Source organism: Mesitornis unicolor, unplaced genomic scaffold, assembly GCF_000695765.1.
Source record: "Mesitornis unicolor isolate BGI_N332 unplaced genomic scaffold, ASM69576v1 scaffold12645, whole genome shotgun sequence".
NCBI classification, from domain to species: Eukaryota; Metazoa; Chordata; class Aves; order Mesitornithiformes; family Mesitornithidae; genus Mesitornis; species Mesitornis unicolor.
This window is the reverse complement of record NW_010183519.1, coordinates 32,904-55,016: the sequence shown is the minus strand read 5'-3', so window position 1 is coordinate 55,016 and position 22,113 is coordinate 32,904. Positions and strand designations below refer to the sequence as shown.

Genomic DNA, 22,113 nt, shown 5'->3' with positions numbered 1-22,113 from the left:
AAGAGGCATCTTATGGAGGAAGACCAAAACAACAAAAAGCTTAGCAGCTTTCTTCATCTGCTACAGGTAATTTTGTAAGAAATCCTGTTTACAAGTGGCCTTGGGCTTTTTGCCATTACTGTTTTGGTGAAGACACTGTGCCTAACGTGTCCCTACCATCTTGCCAAGGACTGTACTGAAGTTATGGTACAGTGAATAGTTAATGGCATAGATGGAATACCCATATTGCAAATGTCTTTTGTTCCATGTACTCTCATTTCAGACCAGAATAGACACTGAAGTCATGCCAAGAGTTGTTTTCTTAATGATTGTCTAGGTCCAATACTTTCTGCTTTGATTTGGTAAATTGGATATTTTTTATTCAGTGGGATTAGTGACAGGCTGGAGGACCTTTGCAGAAGCTGATGAATAAGGTTCTCCTTTTTGGTTGAAACCTTGCCTTTAATGTTGCAAAATGTACCCAGTAACCATAAATGGCCTTTACTTTTGCAGTACTGCAGCACTGGGGTTTTGGGGTTGTTTTGTTTTTTGGGGTTTTTTTAACACCATATATTTAAATGGCATTATTACATCTTTAAGATGTTGATCATCTTGTCCTCTTTCTGTCAAGCAAAAACTTATGCTTTTCTCTAATTTTCACTTCTCCAGTGTCTGACCAAATGAAGAAAGCTTCATACCTAACGCGCACAGGACTGATTAAATTTTTCTGAGAGACCTTTGTTTGTTCGTGGGTTTTTTGTTGTGTGTGGGGTTTTTTTTTGTTGTTGTTGTTGTTTGTTGTTTTAAGCTTTATCACTGCACTGTATTGCACTGCCTGTTTGGGCTGAGTCAGTTACTGGCCTGTTACAGAGGTTCTTATAAAACCTTTAAAAATGACCTATGAACAAACAACTTCTTTAGGATTTCTTGCTATGGTAACAGGCTGTTTTTTGCTTCCAGTGTTCACAGCGCACAAGAATGGTTTTCTTAAAGGAAACTACCAGGCTCTTACTCCAAGAAAGCTGCTCTTTCTCCTTTTGCCTGCACTTTTCAGTAAAAGGGCTGGAAAAGACAGGGAGAGCATAATCCTTAACTGAATAGGAGAAGGTAAATCTCAAACTGCTCATTCAGAATCTCTTAAACTGTCACCAAGGATTGGATGCACAAGTTCTCCACAAATTCTGGAGAACTTCTGCCCACTCCCTCCAAGGAATTAGAAACTTCAACTTTAAAATTAAATTTAAAATAACACAAATGCTTAAAAGTTTTTATGCAATGTCTTTGAATTGCTAAAAATTTCTAGAAACTTCCCAAAATTAAAATCTGACCAGATCTAGCCACAGATCATTAGTATCATCAGAAGTCCTCTTTTTCTTACAGGCTGGAAAAGTGAAATACTGACAACTCTTTGCCCTAAGAAATAAGCTATGCTGTGTAGATTTCCATATTATTCAACAACAATTATTGTAATGTAAATAGATTAATTTTCAAACAATGATAAGACAAGGGGTAACGGACACAAACTGGAACACAGGAGGTTCTACTTAAATTTGAGAAGAAACTTCTTCTCAGTGAGGGTGACAGAGCACTGGACCAGGCTGCCCAGAGAGCTTGTGGAGTCTCCTTCTCTGGAGACATTCAAAACCCGCCTGGACGCCTTCCTGTGTAACCTCATCTAGGTGTTCCTGCTCCGGCAGGGGGATTGGACCAGATGATCTTTTGAGATCCCTTCTAATCCCTAACGTTCTGTGATTCTGTGAAAAGCCAGTCAACGTACCCAGAAGCTCTTGTCACTGGGTATAACTTACTTTCTTAAGTGTTGCTTTGCTGCTGGAATGCCAGCCATGTCCTCATTTAGCAAGTACTTCTTAGCACCTAGGCAGTAGCTTTCAATGTATTCTGACCAGTGCAGCTGACGAACATCAAAGTTGTATAACTGGGATTTAAAGACAAAGAGCAGAAGTTAAATGCCAGAGTCCAAAACAATTTCACTTTAAGCATCAGTTCTTTGTTGACCTCCATTCCTAACAAGGCCCTCTCTCTGAAGTTGTTAAAGCCACCAAGTTTCCAAGAAGACATGGGCATTAGCAGACTATATTTCACAGCTATTAATTAATGTTTTACCCAGCTGGAAATTTGGACAAAGCAAGCAGAATTGTGCTGGCTGGCAGAAAACAAAGCAAGTTTGTCTTTCGGGCAGCTGTTTGTGCATAAATACATGTATTTGTACACACACAGAGCTGTTGAAGAAAAATGGCATTCTGCTCAGGTAAATGGATTAATCTGAAAACCTCCATGCAGTTTTTAATGTGTCACTAGAATTATATGTAAATAAATGAAATGGACATTGAGTCAACAGGCATCACTGCATCAGTAGTATTCTGTGTTGTGCTGCATTCTCTCTGTCTAGATTGACAGAAGTCCAAGAAATAGGTTACTCTGTTTGATATAAAAAAATAAAATCTCATAAGCAGCTTGGAAACTCTGTCTAGCTTGCAGTAAGTCCTTGATGCTGTAATATTTTTTTATCTGCCTCAAAACTAGCTCCCATCACACCATTTAGGTTCCCTCTACATCTGCTGTAGTCACAGCAGTGCCACTGCCTGTAGAAGTCAGAATTTGCTGCGTGATTTTCCTGTGCAGACTAGGGAAGAGAAACTCTGGATTCTGCTGCTGGGAGTCTGTGCAAGAATGTAATGATGTGAGTGAGATCAGTTTGATGTGAATTCTTAAGCATCTCTTTGCAAGGAGATACTGACCCAAAGTGCATTCAAGCTTATCACAGATCTACTCTTTGTATTCCTTCAGTCTTTCAGTTACAATCCCATTCTTAAGGAGTAGTATTTCAAACCCAGAAAGACTACAGCAGAGCTTGACATCCTGCAAAGTAATTGCTCTCTGGGGACTTATAAAAGGGAAACTTCTTTCCTATTGTTCAGGGTAAGACACTATGTGCTAACAAAGGAAGTTTCCCTGTGCAGTGCCCATTAAAACCAATGTGGATTAAAATGTCAAAATCTTTCAAGTAATTCCCATCTAGATTACCCACCAAAAGCTACAGACTGCCAAAAGAGATGAGGGAGAAAGTGTTGCTTTAAAGGAGCTCCCTAGTTTTCCAAGAGCATGACACTTAGAAGGTTAGGATGAAAAGATATTGGGAATGCTACACAGTTTTTCAGTGATTAATTAATTGCAATGAAACTCCCCATAACACATGTCTTTGCATTACCATTGATACTGTATTTCTAGAGACCCTGGACAGTACATTAGTTAACATGGTCATATCAACCCATGAAAGAGGATATCTGAAATTCTCAGGGCCCAGAGCTGTGATGTGAAAACTAGAATTGGCCTTTTGTTCTTAGAAAGAGAAATATCATGTGTTCATCAAAAAATGAATGCCCTTTGCTTTCCTATCCTATTCCAGTCTATGTAGCCAACCAAATGGGAGGTTGTAAAGCAGCCATTGTTATGTATGATGTCTTTAACTTCTCCAGCTCAGAGGGCTGAGTACAGGTGGGTCACTGAGGATATAAAGTTATGTTCCCTTTGTACAGTCCATTTTGTCTGTGGAAACAAATCTAGATTGTTTACAGGCCACATAGAAACCTGAGTAAAAAGTAGACAGCTGCCACATTAACTGCGGTAATTGACCTGTCTCAGAAGAAAGAGCAGTACACCTCAGGAGAAAACATTCTCCTATAATAAATGAAAGGTTCGTGATAAGTTATTTAAGAAAACAAGGAGGAAATTATTTCAAGTTAAAGTCAATTCTAGTCATCTAGGCAGATGTCACTTACAAACTCAACAGTACACCAAAAATAATAGCAGATGAACAGAACTGGAGTTTAGCAATGCAGGGCATACTCACCTTTTTATCTTCTGTGTTAAGGTGACTCATTAACATATTCATATTATCTGAAGACCAATCCCAGGACTGGGTGGAGAAATATTGCAGGAGCATCATAGACTTGTGCAGTCGATTGATAATCTTCATCATTCTGAAACAGAGGAGGAATGTCAGAGATGGTTAGGAAGTTTGATCTTATGCAAAAGCTGTTGGTTTGCTCTGTAGGTGTTTTCACCAATCCAGATGAATGGGCATTGCAGTTTCTGATGGGCACTGCACTGCTGCTCTCCAGGCTGAAAACCCACTCAGCAAGTCTAACTGTTTCAGCTGAGTATTAAGCTTACAGCTACCCAGCTTTTATTGTTGGCTGGAACACTGGTGCAAATATGCATTTCCCAGAGCAGGACTGATGCCTAATTTACTGGCCAACAAGGGTTGGAAGCCATATCTATATCATGAACCACATGAGGTGAAGGGCCCATGTGAGCTAGTATCAAGTCTGCACAGCAAATTGACAAACCACCAAGGTGTATTGCTTGCCTCTCAAGGTGGATACTTACCTTTCTACCATACAAACACACTTTTGTTCTTAAGCCTGAGTTGTTGCCCAAAACAAGGCTCTGATTTTTGGAGTTTTCTCCAGTACAGAGGTGACTGCATCTGTAGCACGGACAAGCTCTGAAGCCAATTGCTCAACTTCAGTTTTCAGACAGAACTATAGAATAGTTTAGGTTAGATGGGACCTTAAAAGTTAACTAGTTCCACCCACCCTGCCATGGACAGGAGCATCTTTCACTCGACCAGGTTGCTCAAAGTCCCATCTAACCTGGCCTTGAACACTTCCAGGGAGGTGGCATCCACAGCTCCTCTGTGCAATCCATTCCGGTGTCTCACCACCCTCATTATTAGGAATAATGGTGTCTCACCATCCTCACTCTTCCTCTTAGAAAGAATTTCTTTCTAATAGCTAATCTAAATCTACCCTCTTTAATTTTAAAACTGTTACTTCTTGTCCTATCACTATGCCCCTTGATAAAGAGTTCCTCCTCATCTTTTCTGTAAGCCCCACTTTAAATACTTGAAGGCTACTTATAACATCGCCCTGGAGCCTTCTCCAAGCTAAACAACCTCAACCCTCAGCTTGTCCTCACAGGAGAGGTGCTCCAGCCCCCTGATGACTTTTGTGGCCCTCCTCTGGACCTGTTCAAGCAGGACCATGTCTTTCTTACACTAGGGGCTCCCAGAACTCAACGCAATACTCCAGGTAGGGCCTCAGCAGAGTGAAGCAGAAGGGAAGAATCACCTCCTTCAACCCGCTCATCACACTTCTTGCGTGCCCAGGATACAGTTGGCTTTCTGGGCTGCAAGCACACATTGCCAGCTTATACTCAGTTTTTCATCTACCAACACCAAGTCCTACTCAGCAGGGCTGCTCACAATCTACTCATTACACAGCCTGTATCCATGTTTAGAATTGCCTTGACCCAAATGCAGGACCTTGCACTTGGCCTTGTTGAACTTTACAAGGTTTGCATGTGCCCATCTCTCTAGCCTGTCAAGGTCCTTCTGGACGGCATCCCTTCCCTTTAGAGTATCAGCGACACCACTCAGCTTGGTGGTATGCTTTTAATATCTTTGGGCTGCTTTGAACTCTCTCTAAAGAAAAATAAAATTGTTTTTCTTACAGGCTGTTCCTCTCACTGTATAATATACTGGCAGACTGGGGTGTTTTTTGTGTCCTTTCTTATACAGGAAGGGTCTGATAGCATTGCATTCCTGGTGGATGACCTTGAAAATCATCTAAGTCCATAGGCTTTTTTTTTTTTTGAGGGAGCAAGGAACTGTTTGAACGTCTTCCTGGAGTGTGAGTGTCCCAGTAAAGATGAAAGCTGCTTCAGAGACACGGCTGCTTAATAGGGACTTTGGAAGCATAGGTTCAGGTCTCTCATGCATCTTGTCCTTTTTTTTATTATTCATTTTATATAATAAGGGGGATGACAACTATGCTGCCCTACCTTGCAGGATTATTTTACAGTTGCCCCAATGGTCATGAGTACAAAAGACCTCTGGGAGGCAGTTGTTTTAAAGTGGGATGTACAGTGCTTGGTCAATTTTGAGAGAACATCACGTTCTCTCAGACTGGATATAGGCAAGAGAAAGCATTAAAAGGATGATTTCTGTGGAAAACAGAGCTGTTTTCATTAGAAATTTTGAGCTGCCCAGAGGGTAACACAGTCACTGTGACAAATAAAAGGCGGCAGTCTGGGGAAGAATAGTGCCAGGCTGGCCTCTCCCCGTGCAGATGTGACTGCCACAACGATAAGCACTAAGCACAGCAGAAAAAGACACAATGAGTACATCAGTTCAGAGGAGAACTGCACAGCTTACCCAAAGCAAATTGAAAGAGCACTAGAAACCTTACATAGGCACTCCTACTCAGAATTAAAGTGGCTTTCATTTTGGAAGGAAAGCACACCATCAGATTAAGGGAACCTTTATTCTGAATAATTATGTTCACATTGATTGAATGCAGTTTATCTAAACTACTTAAAAATTGCTTCAGATTAATCTTCCTGATTGTGCCTGTGTAGGCAGGGGCTATGGGGCAAAGCTTTGTCAGTATTTTAATACCTTTTAGGAACTTGGAAAGCAAAGTATATGGCTAGATTGCAAAGATATGAAGTTGCCCCTCAAACCGGCTCCCCAAAAGCCATCAGTATCTTTAAAGTGCTTAGGGTTAATGGAATCTTTAAAAAAATAAAATAAAATAAGAGAATCAACTGTATGTCTCTACTGATGATTTCAAAATAGGCTATCCACGTGGCCTCCTGTCAATGTAGGCAGAAAAAAAATTCTGATTGTAGATCTACCCAAAGCAACATTTCTGAGTGGCTAAAGTGAGAGTCAAAAAGAGAAATAAAGTAGCTAAAAGGGGTACTTATAAAAACTGTGTTTTATGCTGACTGATTGAGCTCAAATGTTGTGACCACATTCAAAATATGTATTAATTTGGATGAAGGAATGGTCCATTGAAAAACATAAACCAAGTAGAAATGTGCTTTTCTGCAGCCTCTGAGAGACTGTGCAAAGATTTTTCTTACAGAAAATCTCATTCTCCACTGTGAAGGAAGTGAGAGGAAAAAGCAAATATTAACTGTCACCGATAGCCTTATTAGTTACACTTCAGAAATGCATCTTGACTTCCAGAAAACTGTTTACAGCAATGATTTATTTATTTGCTGCCATACTGAGCCTTGCATGAGCAGATTCTCAGGTGTGACAGATTGCCCCAAGAGACTAGTAATGATATAAAACACATTATTTTTTAAGTCATGGATGGATGTGCAGCAATAACAGTAAGCCATTTAGAGCAGTTTTGCTAGACACCTCACAGTTTATGTGAAATGAGCTAACACTTAAGTAAGCTTCTCAGAAGAGGCAATATATAATGGTCTAAAGCTGAAGGAGATGACTCTTGTATCGACCCTTTGGTAGATGGGATACTGCGTGTGATAACTACAGGAGGAACTACAACTGAGCTCCCCTCAAGTACCCTGCAGTTCAAATTAGTGAAGGGCACAGTCTGGTCCTGAATAAACAGTAGAATTGCGGGAAAAAAAAAAAAAAAGCAGCTCCCAGATAACCTACTGCATATAACCCATCACCTTATGATGAGTTGAGTATGGATACAGTAGAGAACTGAACCCTGAATCTTGGCCCTGGCAAAGAAGTTTCTGCTTTCTGCTTGCAAATCTGGTGTAAGGACATGAAAAGACTTCAAGAAACTGCCATGAAATGGCTTGTACTTCAATGGGTGGGAGTGACAAGTGGGAAGACAGTTATGCCTATGCACTTTGTTTACAGAGGAGGGAAAAATTAAAGGAAAACATTAAAGCAGGTTCAGTGACACATTCAACTTTTTTTCATTTGAATGTGGTTTACTGTCCTTAGAGCATAAAGGCCTGATATTTAGGTAGCTGTAAACAAAAGAAAGAATGAACTGCTACTATACTGTCTAGCACATTGCAGCAGTACCTGAATGAGCTTAAGTAGCTTGTAAAAAGATTAGGGGAATTATATTTTAAAAGAAAATAATGAAAAAAAAAGGACTCTGTAAGCTCACAATTCCATTGCTGTGCTGTGTTTGCTCAGGTCATAGATCTGAAAGTTCAGAAGAAGAGATCTTTCTCAACACAAATTCATGCTGAGCAGACCTTTCTCAACATGAATTCATGCTGAGCTCTATTTGAAATTTATGTACAGTATTGCAGCTGATGTCTATTGGCTATCTGTGCCAATCAACCTTATGAAAAGAAATGTAAGTTGTAATGGCAATGTTAAGATCTTACTGCTGCCTCTTTCAGCAAAGTTTGGCGATTCCAGCCTATTCTTGCTCATATTAATTCAGTTTATCTCAACCTCTAGGGTAATTCTTGCCTCCTGGACAACTGGAAGTCTTTTTATGGACCAATTTCCCTCTACAGCAGAATGTCTGAGAGAAATCAGAGTGATATATCAGGCAGGGATCTCCCTGCAGACAGCTGAAGCCAGCTTTCTCACAAGCAGAGGAGCACAGAGCAGCTGACGTGGAACACAGTGCTGGCATACTGTTCTTGTGTTGCACACTAAATTCTCCTCTGTGGTGGCAGGGAGTAAAGGAGGATGTTGGCTGAGTTATATTATTTACACAGGAATTCCTTCCACATGGGACATATGTGCCTGTGTTCCTCCAAGCTGCCAAGACTCAAATACCAATTGTAATGGTAAACTGTCCTCATAAATACAATTCAGAATTTATTCATACTCAGAAGTGTCCTAGATTTCAGCATACTGGGCCAGTGCTGGCAACTGCTAATTATGCAGAATCAGAATGTTCTAAACATTGCCAGTTGCAAGTCCTTATGCAAGCTTGGGTCTTTACTTATGACAAATCGAGGCAATGACTTAAAAGTGTTGAAATGGTGGAATCTTTCTATATAGAGGACAACATAACTAGCAGTCCTCTTTTGCTGGCTTGGGAACCACTGAAGCTTGTAAAGCTGAGTTTAAAATATGGACTGTCCCCCAGGTGCTGGAAAGGGTGAGAAGCCTTGGCTGTGCTTAGCTACAGCCATGTGGTCCCTTTCCTTCTTAAGCAATCTCAAGGCAAGGCCTGGAGATGGGAAGAAGACCAGGGACTCCAGGCTGAGGCAGCCGTTTCTCAGAAATTCTTAGAAATCAGCTCTCCATAACAGTGGCAGGCGTGCAGAAAGCTGAAGGCATATAGTTTCTTACCTGGGTTTTCTCCCTGTGAGCCTCATGTACAGATCGTAGAGTATGGCTGGTACCTTGTGACTGACCGTTATCCAGTACTGGTTTATCAAGTAGTTGGATGTCAAGTGAGCGTTGGGTGTTCGGAAAGCCTGCTCCAGTGGGTTCCTTTTGAACGTGGACATGACATACTGCTCTGTAAGGGAACAGGCATTTTACTTAAGATCAGGCACTTAATTTCAGTTGAGTTGGCACAACCACACCAACATGTTGCAGTAAAACCCATTATGGTGCTTAAGATGTTTAACCTACAGTTCCGCAAATTATGTCACTAGGGGGTTGGACAAGATCATCTCATGGTCCTTCTGGCGTTAAAAGTGATGACTCCATCTATTGCTTATTTGAAACATAATCTGACTCCAGAATCAGTAGCGGCAGACATAGACTTTCTTATTAAAATGCCAAAATGTAATGCAAGAAAAGCAGACAGTTGTGGCCTTAAATGCTTCAAAACAAGGAACTGCAGTTCTGCTTTCACCTGCAGTAAATGTCGAAGAAATTGATGTGTTGACATCTCTTCAGATCACTGAAAGCAAACTTCAATCTGCTAGCGTAAAACAAAAATGACATTTCTAATTTCTAATCAAATTTCTGAAAGGACTAATGTCAATATTAGTCTGAGTCAGGGATAGATTGCTTACATACATAGGATGTTGCTTCTACAAATACTTTAATATATCCCTTCAAACTACATATGACCCACAACACCAAATACCTCAGCTTGTTTCCAGAGAAGCTCTGGATGTACTAAAGCTGCAAATTGTCTCGCATTCTTAACTTGAAAACTAATGTCAGGGTGGTAATCTTTCATTCCCTTTGTATGTTAATGCACAGAATATTTTGGGCCTAATTCTGAGTTCTTGCAATGGCACAGTGCCATGGAAGTGGCATCTAGATGTGCATCTCTAGAGTATTTGCATAGTGCAGAGGCTTAATAGAACTTTAGTAGTTGAATATAAGCTTATCATCCTAGGGTCTGATAAACAGATGGTGTGCCTATTCCTGAGCACCAGTGAGCTCAGCAAAGAAGAATATGTGGGCTTTTTTTTCTTTTTTAAAAATGAATTTGAGAGTTATGACATCAATCTGTGCTCATATTATAGTTTACTCTCTAAGCTTTTGTTACAAATAGAAAATCAGATGACAATTTGCAAGTCACAAGAAACATCCAGATGATCCTTAGATAAGCAGATTCTCATCATAATGTTCAGACAGTCCTCTCATGTATGTACATTTGGCTCATTACTGCATTTCAAGTAGTGATTTTTGCAGTATTTGTTCTAAGTAACAGCAACTAAAGGAGAATTGTTAGCCACTTAGGTGCTAAGTTTAGACAACAAAGAGTTTTAAAATAATACAATTTAGTTTTAGTGCATGTTCATTGTTAATTTTTGTGTCTCATACACGGCAAGTTTAATGGCTGAAGACCAGTTATCCTGAAACTCATCGTTGCGGCTGAGTAGCTAAAACTGACTGTCATCCCTTCTGTTTCATGTAGCCACACTGCAATGATGTGGTTAGCTTGTGGGCATCTTGTGGGCTGCGGTATGGAAATCTTCTCCTTTGCAGCAGTCTCTCAAAATGGCAAGGATTAGCAAAAAACTCCTATTTAAACTTTCCCATGTAACTGTGCCTTGCAAGGAGGGCTCACTGGAGCAGTTTTACTGAAGATTTGGAAAGGTGTTTACTCCTGGCAGGTGAGTGGCGATAAGCAGTTTGGGATGGGCTAATGTGAAAGAAGCTGCTGTCCTGGCCCAGCTCTTGGCAGAGTTTATGTCTGGCTAAGCAGTGCATGAGGAGTTTCTTTCCTCTATGTTAGCAGCACAGTCATTTACTACAATTATACTTCAACAAAACCCTAGTTTGAGGGGCTGCTCTGAGAGATCTGCTCCCAGTTTGGGAGAGCTGTATAACTGTGCCCATTCAAGTAGCTCATGGAACAGGACAGCAATCCCATTAACTCTTCTGCTTCTCCTCTTAAGGATGTTTCTCCAAGAGGCACTTTAAATCCCAGTTTATTTACAAACTTTCATCTGCTTATCAATATTTAAACTCATTTAGTTTCATTTAGTGACTTCATTTCCTAATAGAAACCTATCAGCTTGAATGGGAACCACTGATATTTTGGAATTGTGATAGTTCTGAAATTGTCTTCAGCACATATTGATATTTGATCAAATCCTGATGCTAATATACTGCAGATCTACCTTTCAGCTGTAAACTGGTTGAGAAAGTTTCCCTTTGGAAACATGTTGAAGACATTATTGCCTTTCTTTTCTCTTTGCATTTTTGGCATCTTTGTCCAGGATAGCAAGAAAGAACTAATCAGTAAGTGAAAAGAAAATGCAGCCCTTGTCATTTCAGATCATCTGCTATACAGCAAATTCACAAACATCAGCCACATTTGTCATCTTGGTTACTTAAGGCTTGTAGTGGAAAAGGCAGCTGTAGTAAAGGAGCTACAGAATTATGTCATGATATTACTTGATGTGAGAAGCATCTATGTAAAGAGCAGATGAGATTTCTGCTGAAAACTCAAGAAAAACTCTGAAAGTCAGGAGTGAAAGCTGTTTTGTTTTAAAATGCACACATGAAGGCAGTGAGACCAACCTGAAAGACTTACTGGTAGGAAGTTGGGAAACCACCAGTTTTGCGTAACTTGGAACAGTTAATGCTATGGGCGTTTTCTTTACGAACCTCCCTTACCCTGGCCTGCACTGACTCAGCGCAATTGCGCTGTCTCCTAATTTCTGGAAAGTGTTCAACTTCACAAGCGTAGCAAGTCTCTGATGCTTATTTCAGAGAAAGAGAGAGAGAGAGAGAGAGAGTATGAGAGAAAGAACCAGACCGACAGATGGGTCAGGCAGGCAGAGAAACCTGAACCAGAGATAAATCACCTCTAGGAGCTACTGAAAAAAAATCCCTATTCTGTTGCATTCACCTGTCATTCCTACAGCTGGTCCTGGTGTGCGTCTCCCTAACCAGATAGTCCAGGCCCTCCTCTCTACAAACCCCATGTTTGATTTCCCCTAAATACTCTGTTTCACACCAGATGAATCCCATTCCCCACTCCTGTTTCTCATCAGCTTCCAGTCTCACTCTCATAATCCTCCACTTTGACAAATGGTTACAGACCCTGCTCCAGTCCAGCCTCCCCGGACTCCTTGAATGGACCTTCTTTCCCTTTGCTGATCCCGTGTCTTTGCATCAAACAGCTGCTTTCATGATAGGGAAAAATTCTGAAAAACCACAGGAGGTAGAGACTTGGCCTCAAGGATTTCAACATGAAAGGTGAAGGTTAGCAGAGCCAAATACAGTTGGAAATGGGATTTCAAGAAGAGAAGGTAACAACCTGAGTAGCAGATGCTACTCCACTGCAAAGGAGGAAACTGGTGGATCAAGTTCAAGTGCATGCCATGAGTCTGGCTGCCTAGAAACCAAATAATAGTGAGTAGACAGAGAAAGTAATGAATGAGTTGAGAAAGTCTGTCATATATATATAAAAGTTTTTTATAAAAAAAGCCAGGAACTTGGCGTAGTTTTCTCACTGCTCCGCCAGTTGCTGAAACCTCTTTCCTGCTAGATCACTGGATCAAATTTCATGGTAGGACATTGGTAGGATTTGCAGACATGTCTTGTTTTGAAAACACAGATTCTGATTCTGAAATGATCTGATTCTCTGCTGACTTACTTTTTGCCACTTAAATAATGCAAAAACAATCGCAAAGCAAAGGCTGAGAGGTGACGTTCCACAGTAGTGATTTGCCAGCCTCCTGTATTTAAAGCACAAAGATATGAATGAATGTATAACAGAAAGTGAATCAGGCCTGTACATCAGTCCCTGACTGTATAGTATTTCACAGGATACAGCTGATCTGAATCCTGCTACTTGGCTTCAGTGTGAGTTTTCCACTGTAAGTGTGTCACAACTTGTCTCCCTTTATTTCACCGCTACCTCAGAAGCACAATCACTTGAAGATAAGTCAGCCATGAAAATAATTTTAATTCTTCCACTGACAAAATTCATGATGAAAAGCAAACTGTTCTTCAAGTACATCTGTCACGTCAAGGTTTGCCTTCTCAAGCCTACATCAATTATTTCCGCTCAGAATTTTCTGCACAGAAACAGGAATAAAGGCTACTCTACTTCCTTAATATACTAGTTTTCACTCACTATCAAGGTTCTCCAAGTGATTACAAAGCACAAAAAAAAAACCAACCCAAACCCAGAAAAGATTCTCAATCAGAAAAGGGAGATGTCCTGTTATGGCTATGCAGAGCATCTTCTCATAGAATTAAGGGATTGGTTCTCTATTCCTTTTCCCACCACATTGATACCTCAGTGCAGCAAAGCATGTACTTTGCTGGGTTGCTCTGTGATTACGCCCACAATGAAAACTGAATAGATGCTTTCCTGAGCTGCATGGCCAGCACCAGGAGCTTTTTCTCACAGGACCCTCATCGACTGCAGCTGGGCCTTCCACACACAGTTTGAATGGCAGATGCTGAATGCCACCTAAATGTAGGAAACCACTTTTTCAAAGCCTGTCGATGGAATGCTGTAGATGTTTGACACATTCTAGGTTTAAATTAGACCTTACCCATTTCTCCCCAGAAGAAGGGGTTGATTCCACCTGTTGTGCAGTTGTACACCAACAAGTTTTTTGGTCTGGAAAAGAGAAAGAAGTATTATTTTTGAGGTGTGAAGAAAAGCACCCAAAGCTTTATTAATGGAGCATGAAAGCTAACAACCCAAGAAACAGTAACATCAGCTCATTTAAAAAAAAAGCATAAGAGGTCGTTTTTCATAAATATGGAAATGTATCAGAAAACATGAAGTTTTAATAACATTCAGTCAGATTCTGGAAAGCATATGAACTTAATAAAGACAGATGGGGTTTAAGAAAAGTCATCCATACGTCACATATCAAAAATTACAAAAACAATAAGGAAAGCATGCAAACTGATAAATTTCTGATTTTTTTTAATGGTTTCTCCTAGTATACTGTAAATAATTGGCCCAAGCCAACCTCAGGGGCAAACTGTGTATTTTGCAATGATTTACTTAATGGATAAGATTTGCATTACTTTTACATTTCAGTTGTGAGGGTGGCAATTATAAATCAATCCATTTTAATAAAATTCTCATTTTAATACCAAATAAAGCTTGGTTGTTATTTGCATGTGGAACTAAACATAGATCATACTGGTTTTATTTCTTCCTTTGATATAAGGCAAGAATTAGTCAAACAGCTTTTTTGATCTAAGCCTGGCTTGCCAAGGGTGCAAGTAATGCCATCAATACAGCATTTTTCTTACTTTACACTGGCAGCTGGAGCCATCTGCCAAAATGCTGAAAGAAGTGAGATGTGATCTTGAATAGGGGATAGCAACCTCCTTGGCTGGAGGATGCAACATCTCAGTGCTTCTAGGGTGCCTCTGTTTTCAGACCCTTTCTCAACTGGAGGAGGCTGCCTATGAGGAACCGCCCTTAAAAACTACTGTGACTGAAGAGACCAGGAGACAGAACCCCTAAACCTGGGATAGGAAATCTTGCACAGTAATACCTGAAAACTGCATTTGGATACTGCACAGTTTTAGTGGTACTTTTTTAATATTACTTTGAAAACTTGTCATTTGACTGTACGTTATCATTATTAGCAGACTTCTAGGGATAATCAGGACTAATAGACATGTATCAAGCTCTGCATCCATGATCTCCTGTAACTTTGAATTACTGAGTAGAAGTCTCATAGTGTTAAAAATGCACAGTAGTGCTTTATATGGGAAACTACATTAAGGAAATCAATACAGAAAGTCACTAAGGAGTAAATTCCTAATATGTGCCCATATAGAAAATTCACCTAGTGCTGAGCCCCACACAGACATCCTGTTGCAAAGAGCACTGAAGTGAAAGCACAGATTTCCACTTACTCTAGTGGATCAGGCCCATTGAATACCAATAAAGAAGATTTCTCCATTTTGCCAGCTTCTAGGGAGTGAATAGTCTTTCTCTGTTGATATTTTTCCATTCTCCGCCCTCCAGATGACTTGGTGACCTTGGTAGGGTGTAGAGCTTTGTAGAGCTTCTACACTATGTAATGAAGATTGCAATTCTCTGCTAAGTTTTAGAATCTAATTTCCCTCAGTAATGTCACCTGCCCTGAAAGAGAAACTTTCTAATTAAATTATTTGGGAAAAAAAATAAACCATACATGCTATTATTCAAGATAGCACCTAAACCCAAAATTTTTTCAGATAAATCAAATTTACAGAAGACTGAAGCTCTTGATTTGTTGGCTTTTTTTACAGATTGCTAACAACGTGGTTAGCTGGTGAGCTGCCTTTAAGATCCTTTTAGGATCCCTGTATTTAGATTACTCTATGCAGCTCTTTTCTACCCTCAGCTCAGAGGGCTTACTCTGTCTTTCAAAGTAAAATATTTCTGCCTTTTATTTGTCTGGAATTGATTTCTCAGAGTTGCATAAACCTCCAGAATAATTCATGTGGTTTACTCTGCAGCACTTCCTACCAAAATGATTAAAGGTCAGAGCCAGACATTCACAGGAAAAGATCTTAAAACCTTAATGTCACTTATACATACCCTTCTCAAAAATGCAAAGAATGGGATTTTTTTTAGATCACCTCCCCTATCATATGAGCCCATAACATATTAATATTGTGCAGTGTTTTCCAAGGAGAACACACAGGTATTTTCACCAGAAAAACTCTAGAAGTCACTTGAAAACCAACTCAGTGTAGCTGCCTGAGAAATGAGGCCCCAAAAACAGCTGTTGCAAAACTTCAGTAAAGCTCTTGGACTTCAAAAAAGTGACTTCTGAGAGAGACCTGCCAGCTGAGGTTACATTGTACTGTCTCATCAGTAGCTAGTAACTCTAGCACTTGCCTTTACTGCTGCTGCTGCTCTCTTAGTTGTTGCCAACCAGAGGAAGAAAACATGAACCAGAAAAATGAACCAACCAGGCTCTTGCACAGATTTTCAATGAGCTTCTGGTTCCCTTCAAAGTCAGGGAGTAAATGCCCAAGTCTGGCACAAAGAGGAGTGCCTTCCCACCTGTGCACAGCAGTGTACCACCCAGCCGCAAGGGTGAGGTTGATGGCGACGTCTACTGGAATCATATCTGCCACCGCTTCGTTGTTGGCGATGACGGTCCGCAGAATCCCTTTGCCTGCCTGTGGGACAAAGGAAAACAGTCACTACTCAAGATTTCATTCACTTGGCCTGAGGACAGACCATCACATTAGCACTTTTCAAGCCTGGCATCTGCTGCAGAAGGTTATTTGTCTTCTCTGAAAACAAAGATGGATCTCACATGGATCCCACTGCTCTGCATTTTCAGGGGAAGTCTAAAACATGATGATGTCTGTGCTGCATATAACAAGAAAAGCTGTGACTCTTAGTTAACTCAAAATAAAATACCCGAAGAAAGAAATGTATTTTAATTTACTGCAGTAAAATTCTCAGTCATGCCTGAAGTTACATTTTCTTAATTGACACAGGCAGATAGAGGTCTGAGTGTCCCTCAAAGACAGTGGTCACTTTGGAAATTACATCAACAAGATTTTGAAAGTTTACTACCTTTCCTTTGGATGTATTCACACCCTTCTCTTTTCCAAAGCTGTGTCTGTTATGCACAAAGATACAGTCAAGACATGGCCCCTGCCCTGAAGAACTCACTGCTCAAATTAAAACTCGATTCAGGAAATGAATGAGGGAAAATACAAAGTACTGACAGCCGAAGAGAAGAAGTAGGCAAGAAGAGAAGATTTTTACTTTGCTTTGGTTGGAATTGTATTTGTTGGGGGTCCCCAAAATATATATATTTAACCTGAATGGTTATCAAGGGGTTTCCCTGATGACCAATTAGTCTTTGGAGGTTCCACAGACGTGACATGGCTGGGAGAGGCTTACATGAAGAGACAGCATAAACATAGCAGAGTTAATCAGACAGTACAACTCAGAAATACAGAAACCTGGAGGTAAAATGGGGTGAAGAAACTTTACCCAGTGAGTCAGGTATGAGGGGCTGAACAGGGTAGGGGGAGGGGCGGGGGAAGAAACTTCAAATGGCAGAGTGGTAAAGGTTATCTAGTATGTGGAAAATAAAATGTGATGAATTTGAGATTGAAGTAGAGGCTGAGGACCCAGTGAAAGAGCTGGGAGGATAAAAGTGCTACTGAAACAGAGAAGTAAAAAAGCTCTTGTCATTTAGATTCATGTAAAATCAGAGGGAAGGAATGAGTGAATGGGCAAAGGAATATGCTCTACAGATCCATGAATATTTAAAAGTCAGGACAAAGGAAATGTTATAGCATTTTTTTTCTTTTCTTCCAACCTGCGACTCTCATTTCACAATGAAATAGCTCTCCAGCTGTGAAAGATGATGTTTTACTACAGCAACTAGATAGGAAGTGCCTAGTTGTGCAAAAATACTTGCCAGAACTCTAGGAAGAAGAAATGTGATGAAAAAAGCATGTAAGACTTGATATTAACTTGTAAAGCACATGCCATTGTCTACTGGTCATTGGTGGATTTTAAGGGACACCACCACCCTGTTTGAGAGGTGTTTATCTGGGTTATTTTGTTCTGCCTCTCTTCTCTCCTTTCCCCTTCTATAATCAGATGGTTTTGTTATGTTTCACAGCTTGCAAGTAAGGGAATACCACTTATGACCAATTTAACTTTCATGAGCTAAGACTCCTGAGCAGTCTCATCTCATTCTTGGTGCAGCTGGCAGAGGGATCATAGACAACCAAATACAGGCTGTAAGCTTCCCCGCATGACTCCATCCTCCTCAAACCCATGGCATGCAGTTAACCTGCTGCCCTAAGCTGAACTACAGCTATGCTTAGACATTAAAACCTTAACTTGCAATATCCTACTACTGATTTTTCAAGGGGGAAAAAGCAAAAAGAACCAAAGCTGCACATCAAGCTTAGCTATCAATTTTTCACTGCTGTGAATACATGCCCACTAGAGACCACTGTGTGATCAACTATCACATTTTCACAGGTACACTAAAGACTTTTTGAGGTCTTCAAATCTAGGCAGTTTGATAGATGTGCTGGAAACGTGCCTGTATTCAGAGCAGCATGTGGTGGTCATATACACATGGATGAATTACACATTTCATATACTGTGTGAAGACAGTATATGAATAAAGACTTCGGGTTTAAGCATTTTAGGTTACTTTTTTACATTGGAAATGGTTTGGCACTTCTTTATCAGGTATGGTTTGATTTCTATTTGTAGTCACTGACTTTCTTCTCTGTAGTGAAACAGAAGCTACTTTAGCTGAAGCCTCTGAAATCATTTGTCAGGCTGACGTTTCTGGACAGCCTCCCAGCTGAAGTGCTTTGGGGCCAGTCACTGTCCAGAACATGAATTAAACCATGGTTCTGCCCTACAGCTCAACTGCCTTGCAGGGAAGAAGGTCTTTACATGTAATATGGAAAAGCAAGATAAAATGCCTCAATTACAGTCCAGCAGAAATGTGATTAATTTCATTTTGTTTTCCAATCAACAAAGCTTCTCCCTGCAGCAGCTGGAGCAACTGTAGGTGAAAGAAACATAATGAGACTATCAAGAACAACTTGAACTCCCATATTTCATTCATATTTAAAAGGAATATATCTATTTGTGGAATGAGGTGATCAGTCTAAAATATTATAGGGGTGACTGAGGAAAAAAAACAATCTTTGAAAGGTTTGGAGTTCAGATTCTGCCTAGATGATCCCAAAGACCATCTGAATCAAATCTGAATCCAGGGGTTGTTCTCCATATATTATGAGCTTGGGTTGGAAGTGGTAAGTGAGTATTTTGGTACTTGGGGGGGACTTTAAAAAATACACAAACACCAAAACACTTCCCTTTTGCTTTTTCTTAATTAAGGCTAATAAAGCTACTTGACTAATAAATACACTTTGAAATACGGTTAGCAGAGACTGCTGGTTGTAATCAAACAACTTCCATGTAATCAAACTAACATATTCAAGGGCCAATATTCAAACTACCAAACAGGATTTACTAATTCACCATATCCAAGCACATTAATTCAAACCATGTATTTTATTTCCACCCCTGCTCCCCTCCCAAGAAGACCAAAAGTCTCTTGGGCTCCCTAGTAATAAATACCTTTCACTTCCAGAAAACTAGTACCAATCGGACTGAGTTCAGTAGCAACTGGAGATGGTACAAGAGAAATACTGTCTGTCAGCACTGGCAATCCCCCCTTGCTTCTCCACTTCACGAAGTCTCTGCTCATGTCTGATGCCAGTCCACACCCTGTGGGGCCAGAGAGCCATTGGACACAGACAACAACCTCGTCTCTACACCCTGCACCTACTGTCTTTGATCTTTGTCTTCTTCTTGATAAAGTCTTGATATAGTTATGTTTCAAATAGTCATATTTCATCATAGAAGAGCTCAGTGTAGGTAACACAAATTTCATTGCCTCTCTGTTTCCTATACTGAAGAACCTCAGAGCTCCAATCCTGAACCAAAAAAAATACCATCTCTATTTCAAAACTGTTTCAGCACAAGTCAGAGATTTCATACAAAAGGGAAGGAAAATTATTTAATACAGTGGCCTCAGAATCTCAAAAATATTTTCTTTCCATAGAGTTAATTTGGAGCTAAAGATACAGGCTGGCATCTGTGTCTTAAACCTGGCCTGAGTGAAACCACTATAAGGTTTGCTGTTGCTTTCAACCCAGCTAGAAAGTTTTGCTTCGGAGAAATAAAATACTAGTTACTTGCATGGGTGGCAAAGGATAAGCATATAAAACATATGCAAGCTCCAGTCTATGTTCCTCAAGAAGACACTATTAAAAAAGACTGGTATATGGGCAAACTTTCCAAATACTTAACCATTAGGTGGTTTTTACTTGTTGTCAAGTTAAAAGAAAAAAAAAGAAAGAATTAAAAAAATGCCTTTTTTTTACATGGCAAAAGATTTGATTAGCCTGTTTCTGTAGAGCTGAAAGCATATGAACTCTGGCCTGTGTTTCATAATGTACTGGCATATGATATGTGTATGAAAACCAGCTGCTGTAATTTATCACTTAGGTAATTCATGTGTAGTTTTACAATGGAACTTTTTTGTATACCATCTTTCTTGCAAACTAATTGCGGACAAATTTTTGTGACAGACATCTTTAATGCTCAAAAGTAGTAATAAAAAATTAAAACTCTGAGATATTATTACAAAAGTTAGAGTCTGCCACATGAAAACGTAAGTCATGGATCTGCAGAATTAAGGAACTGCAAACCCTTGCTTTATCGTGATGACGAGATGTCATGAAAGAACACAGAAAATGGCACAAGATGCTGTGAGTAGAGCAGAGAAAGACAGTACAAGCATTATTAGCAGTCAGCAATAAGTAAAAGGCTGACAGATAATTATTTTAATGAAATTGTGAGATGAACAGGAGCTAATAACACTTTGTGAACATAAATGATGTGTTTGGGAGCTTTTGAATGTCTCTGAAATGTTGGACTGTGGTTTCAGATAAAAGCATTAGCTGGGATATACCCATTAATTTCACTAGTCCTGTGGATTCCAGGAGTAACTGTAACAGTGTCTATTTATGCTGTACTTCAGGTACAAATGAGCTTTTTTAACAAGATGATACTTGGATTTTATTCTGCCCTCCTACGATTGTAGACTGCTAATCCTTTTATACACTGCAGCAGGCTGATTACAATATAATTTTTACAAAGCAATCAAGTTGGGCAAATCATAGATGAACAAAAATATCTGCCCACAGCTCTATAGCATTAGACATTGACAAATAGACCTAAGGCAATGATTATAGTTCAGAAAAGAAAAAGTAGTATAAGTCAGGAGAAAAAGTATGCAACATTACTGGTTTTATATGTTAAACTTTAACGATTGTTTTCATATTACCAGGAATATTTTATCATTATTCATTATTTATTTTACGGGTTTGTTCCTTGCCATTTTGCACAGTAGTTATTTACACCAGTGTTAAGCAAGAATATAGTGAATTATCCATGTGACTGGCAGAGTCACTTTAAAGCAACTTTAGAGTTGCTATTTTAGAAACTCTAAGTCCACTTAAGGGGAGCTTAAATAGTAACTAGACATACCGCAACAAATATTCCACTTGTCCCATTGAAGCTGTCAATCCAACCCTGCAAAAAAAGAAGAATGATTACTATTTCTTTCACTGATATGTTGCTTATGCAGGCTTTGCAGTGGTGAAAGGGCAACAACGCTGTGCTGTAGACAATGAAGCAACGAGACACCAGTTAAGGTGGATGCCAGCCTATCTGGGACAGCTGCCAGGAAGCTAACCAGTACGAAGTACCGAATTGATTTTAAATAAGGGATGCATTGTATGATACCTAATTCTGTCTGCAATTTACCCATCAACAACAGAATCTAGTTTTGCTTTTAGAAACCACTTCTGTCTTATAATAACTTGGCTACAGGAGTAAACTCTGGCTTTAAACACTACACTTGCTGAAAACAGTCAGCATGTTATATACCCTCCGATACATCACATACAGATGTCACTGAAACTGATCTGATTACTCCAGCTAATTTCTAAGTCAAGGAAGAAAAAAACACTACTCCATTTTTGAATCCCATCCTACTTCAGGTCAGGGAAACTGCCACTTGTAGGAGCTGGAGTTAAGAGCAGTGATGAGCTGTCTGACCCAGAACGGGTTATGGCACCTAACAGAGTTCACCCTGTTTTTCCAAGATGGGGAGCCTGGCCCAGAGCCTCGGCTATATTTCAGCCATCTTTGGCAGGCTTCGAGCTGCATGAAAGCCAAAGGTGACTTTTATGTTGCCTTTCCAATTTGGCCACAGTGTTAGGGCACATTATTCCTACTCTTATATTTAGCTTAGTGAACTATTTCAGTCCAAAAGTACAGCTGTATTTAATTACTGCATGGCTGAAAGTTGTATCTGCAACAGGCC

At 39.9% G+C, this 22,113-nt stretch overlaps 1 protein-coding gene across 1 annotated transcript in view; it reads right to left on the bottom strand.

The window, feature by feature from the left end:
- LOC104540372 (fatty acyl-CoA reductase 1-like) overlaps positions 1-22,113 on the bottom strand; it is a 37,950-nt gene that overhangs the window by 191 nt on the left and 15,646 nt on the right. The window contains exons 5-10 of the mRNA XM_010184171.1: positions 21,273-21,317; positions 16,215-16,333; positions 13,741-13,808; positions 9,104-9,275; positions 3,851-3,980; positions 1,788-1,915 (exon numbers count right to left, since the gene is read on the bottom strand). Coding sequence (XP_010182473.1) covers positions 1,788-1,915; positions 3,851-3,980; positions 9,104-9,275; positions 13,741-13,808; positions 16,215-16,333; positions 21,273-21,317 — 662 coding nt within the window. The remainder of the gene's footprint in view (positions 1-1,787; positions 1,916-3,850; positions 3,981-9,103; positions 9,276-13,740; positions 13,809-16,214; positions 16,334-21,272; positions 21,318-22,113) is intronic.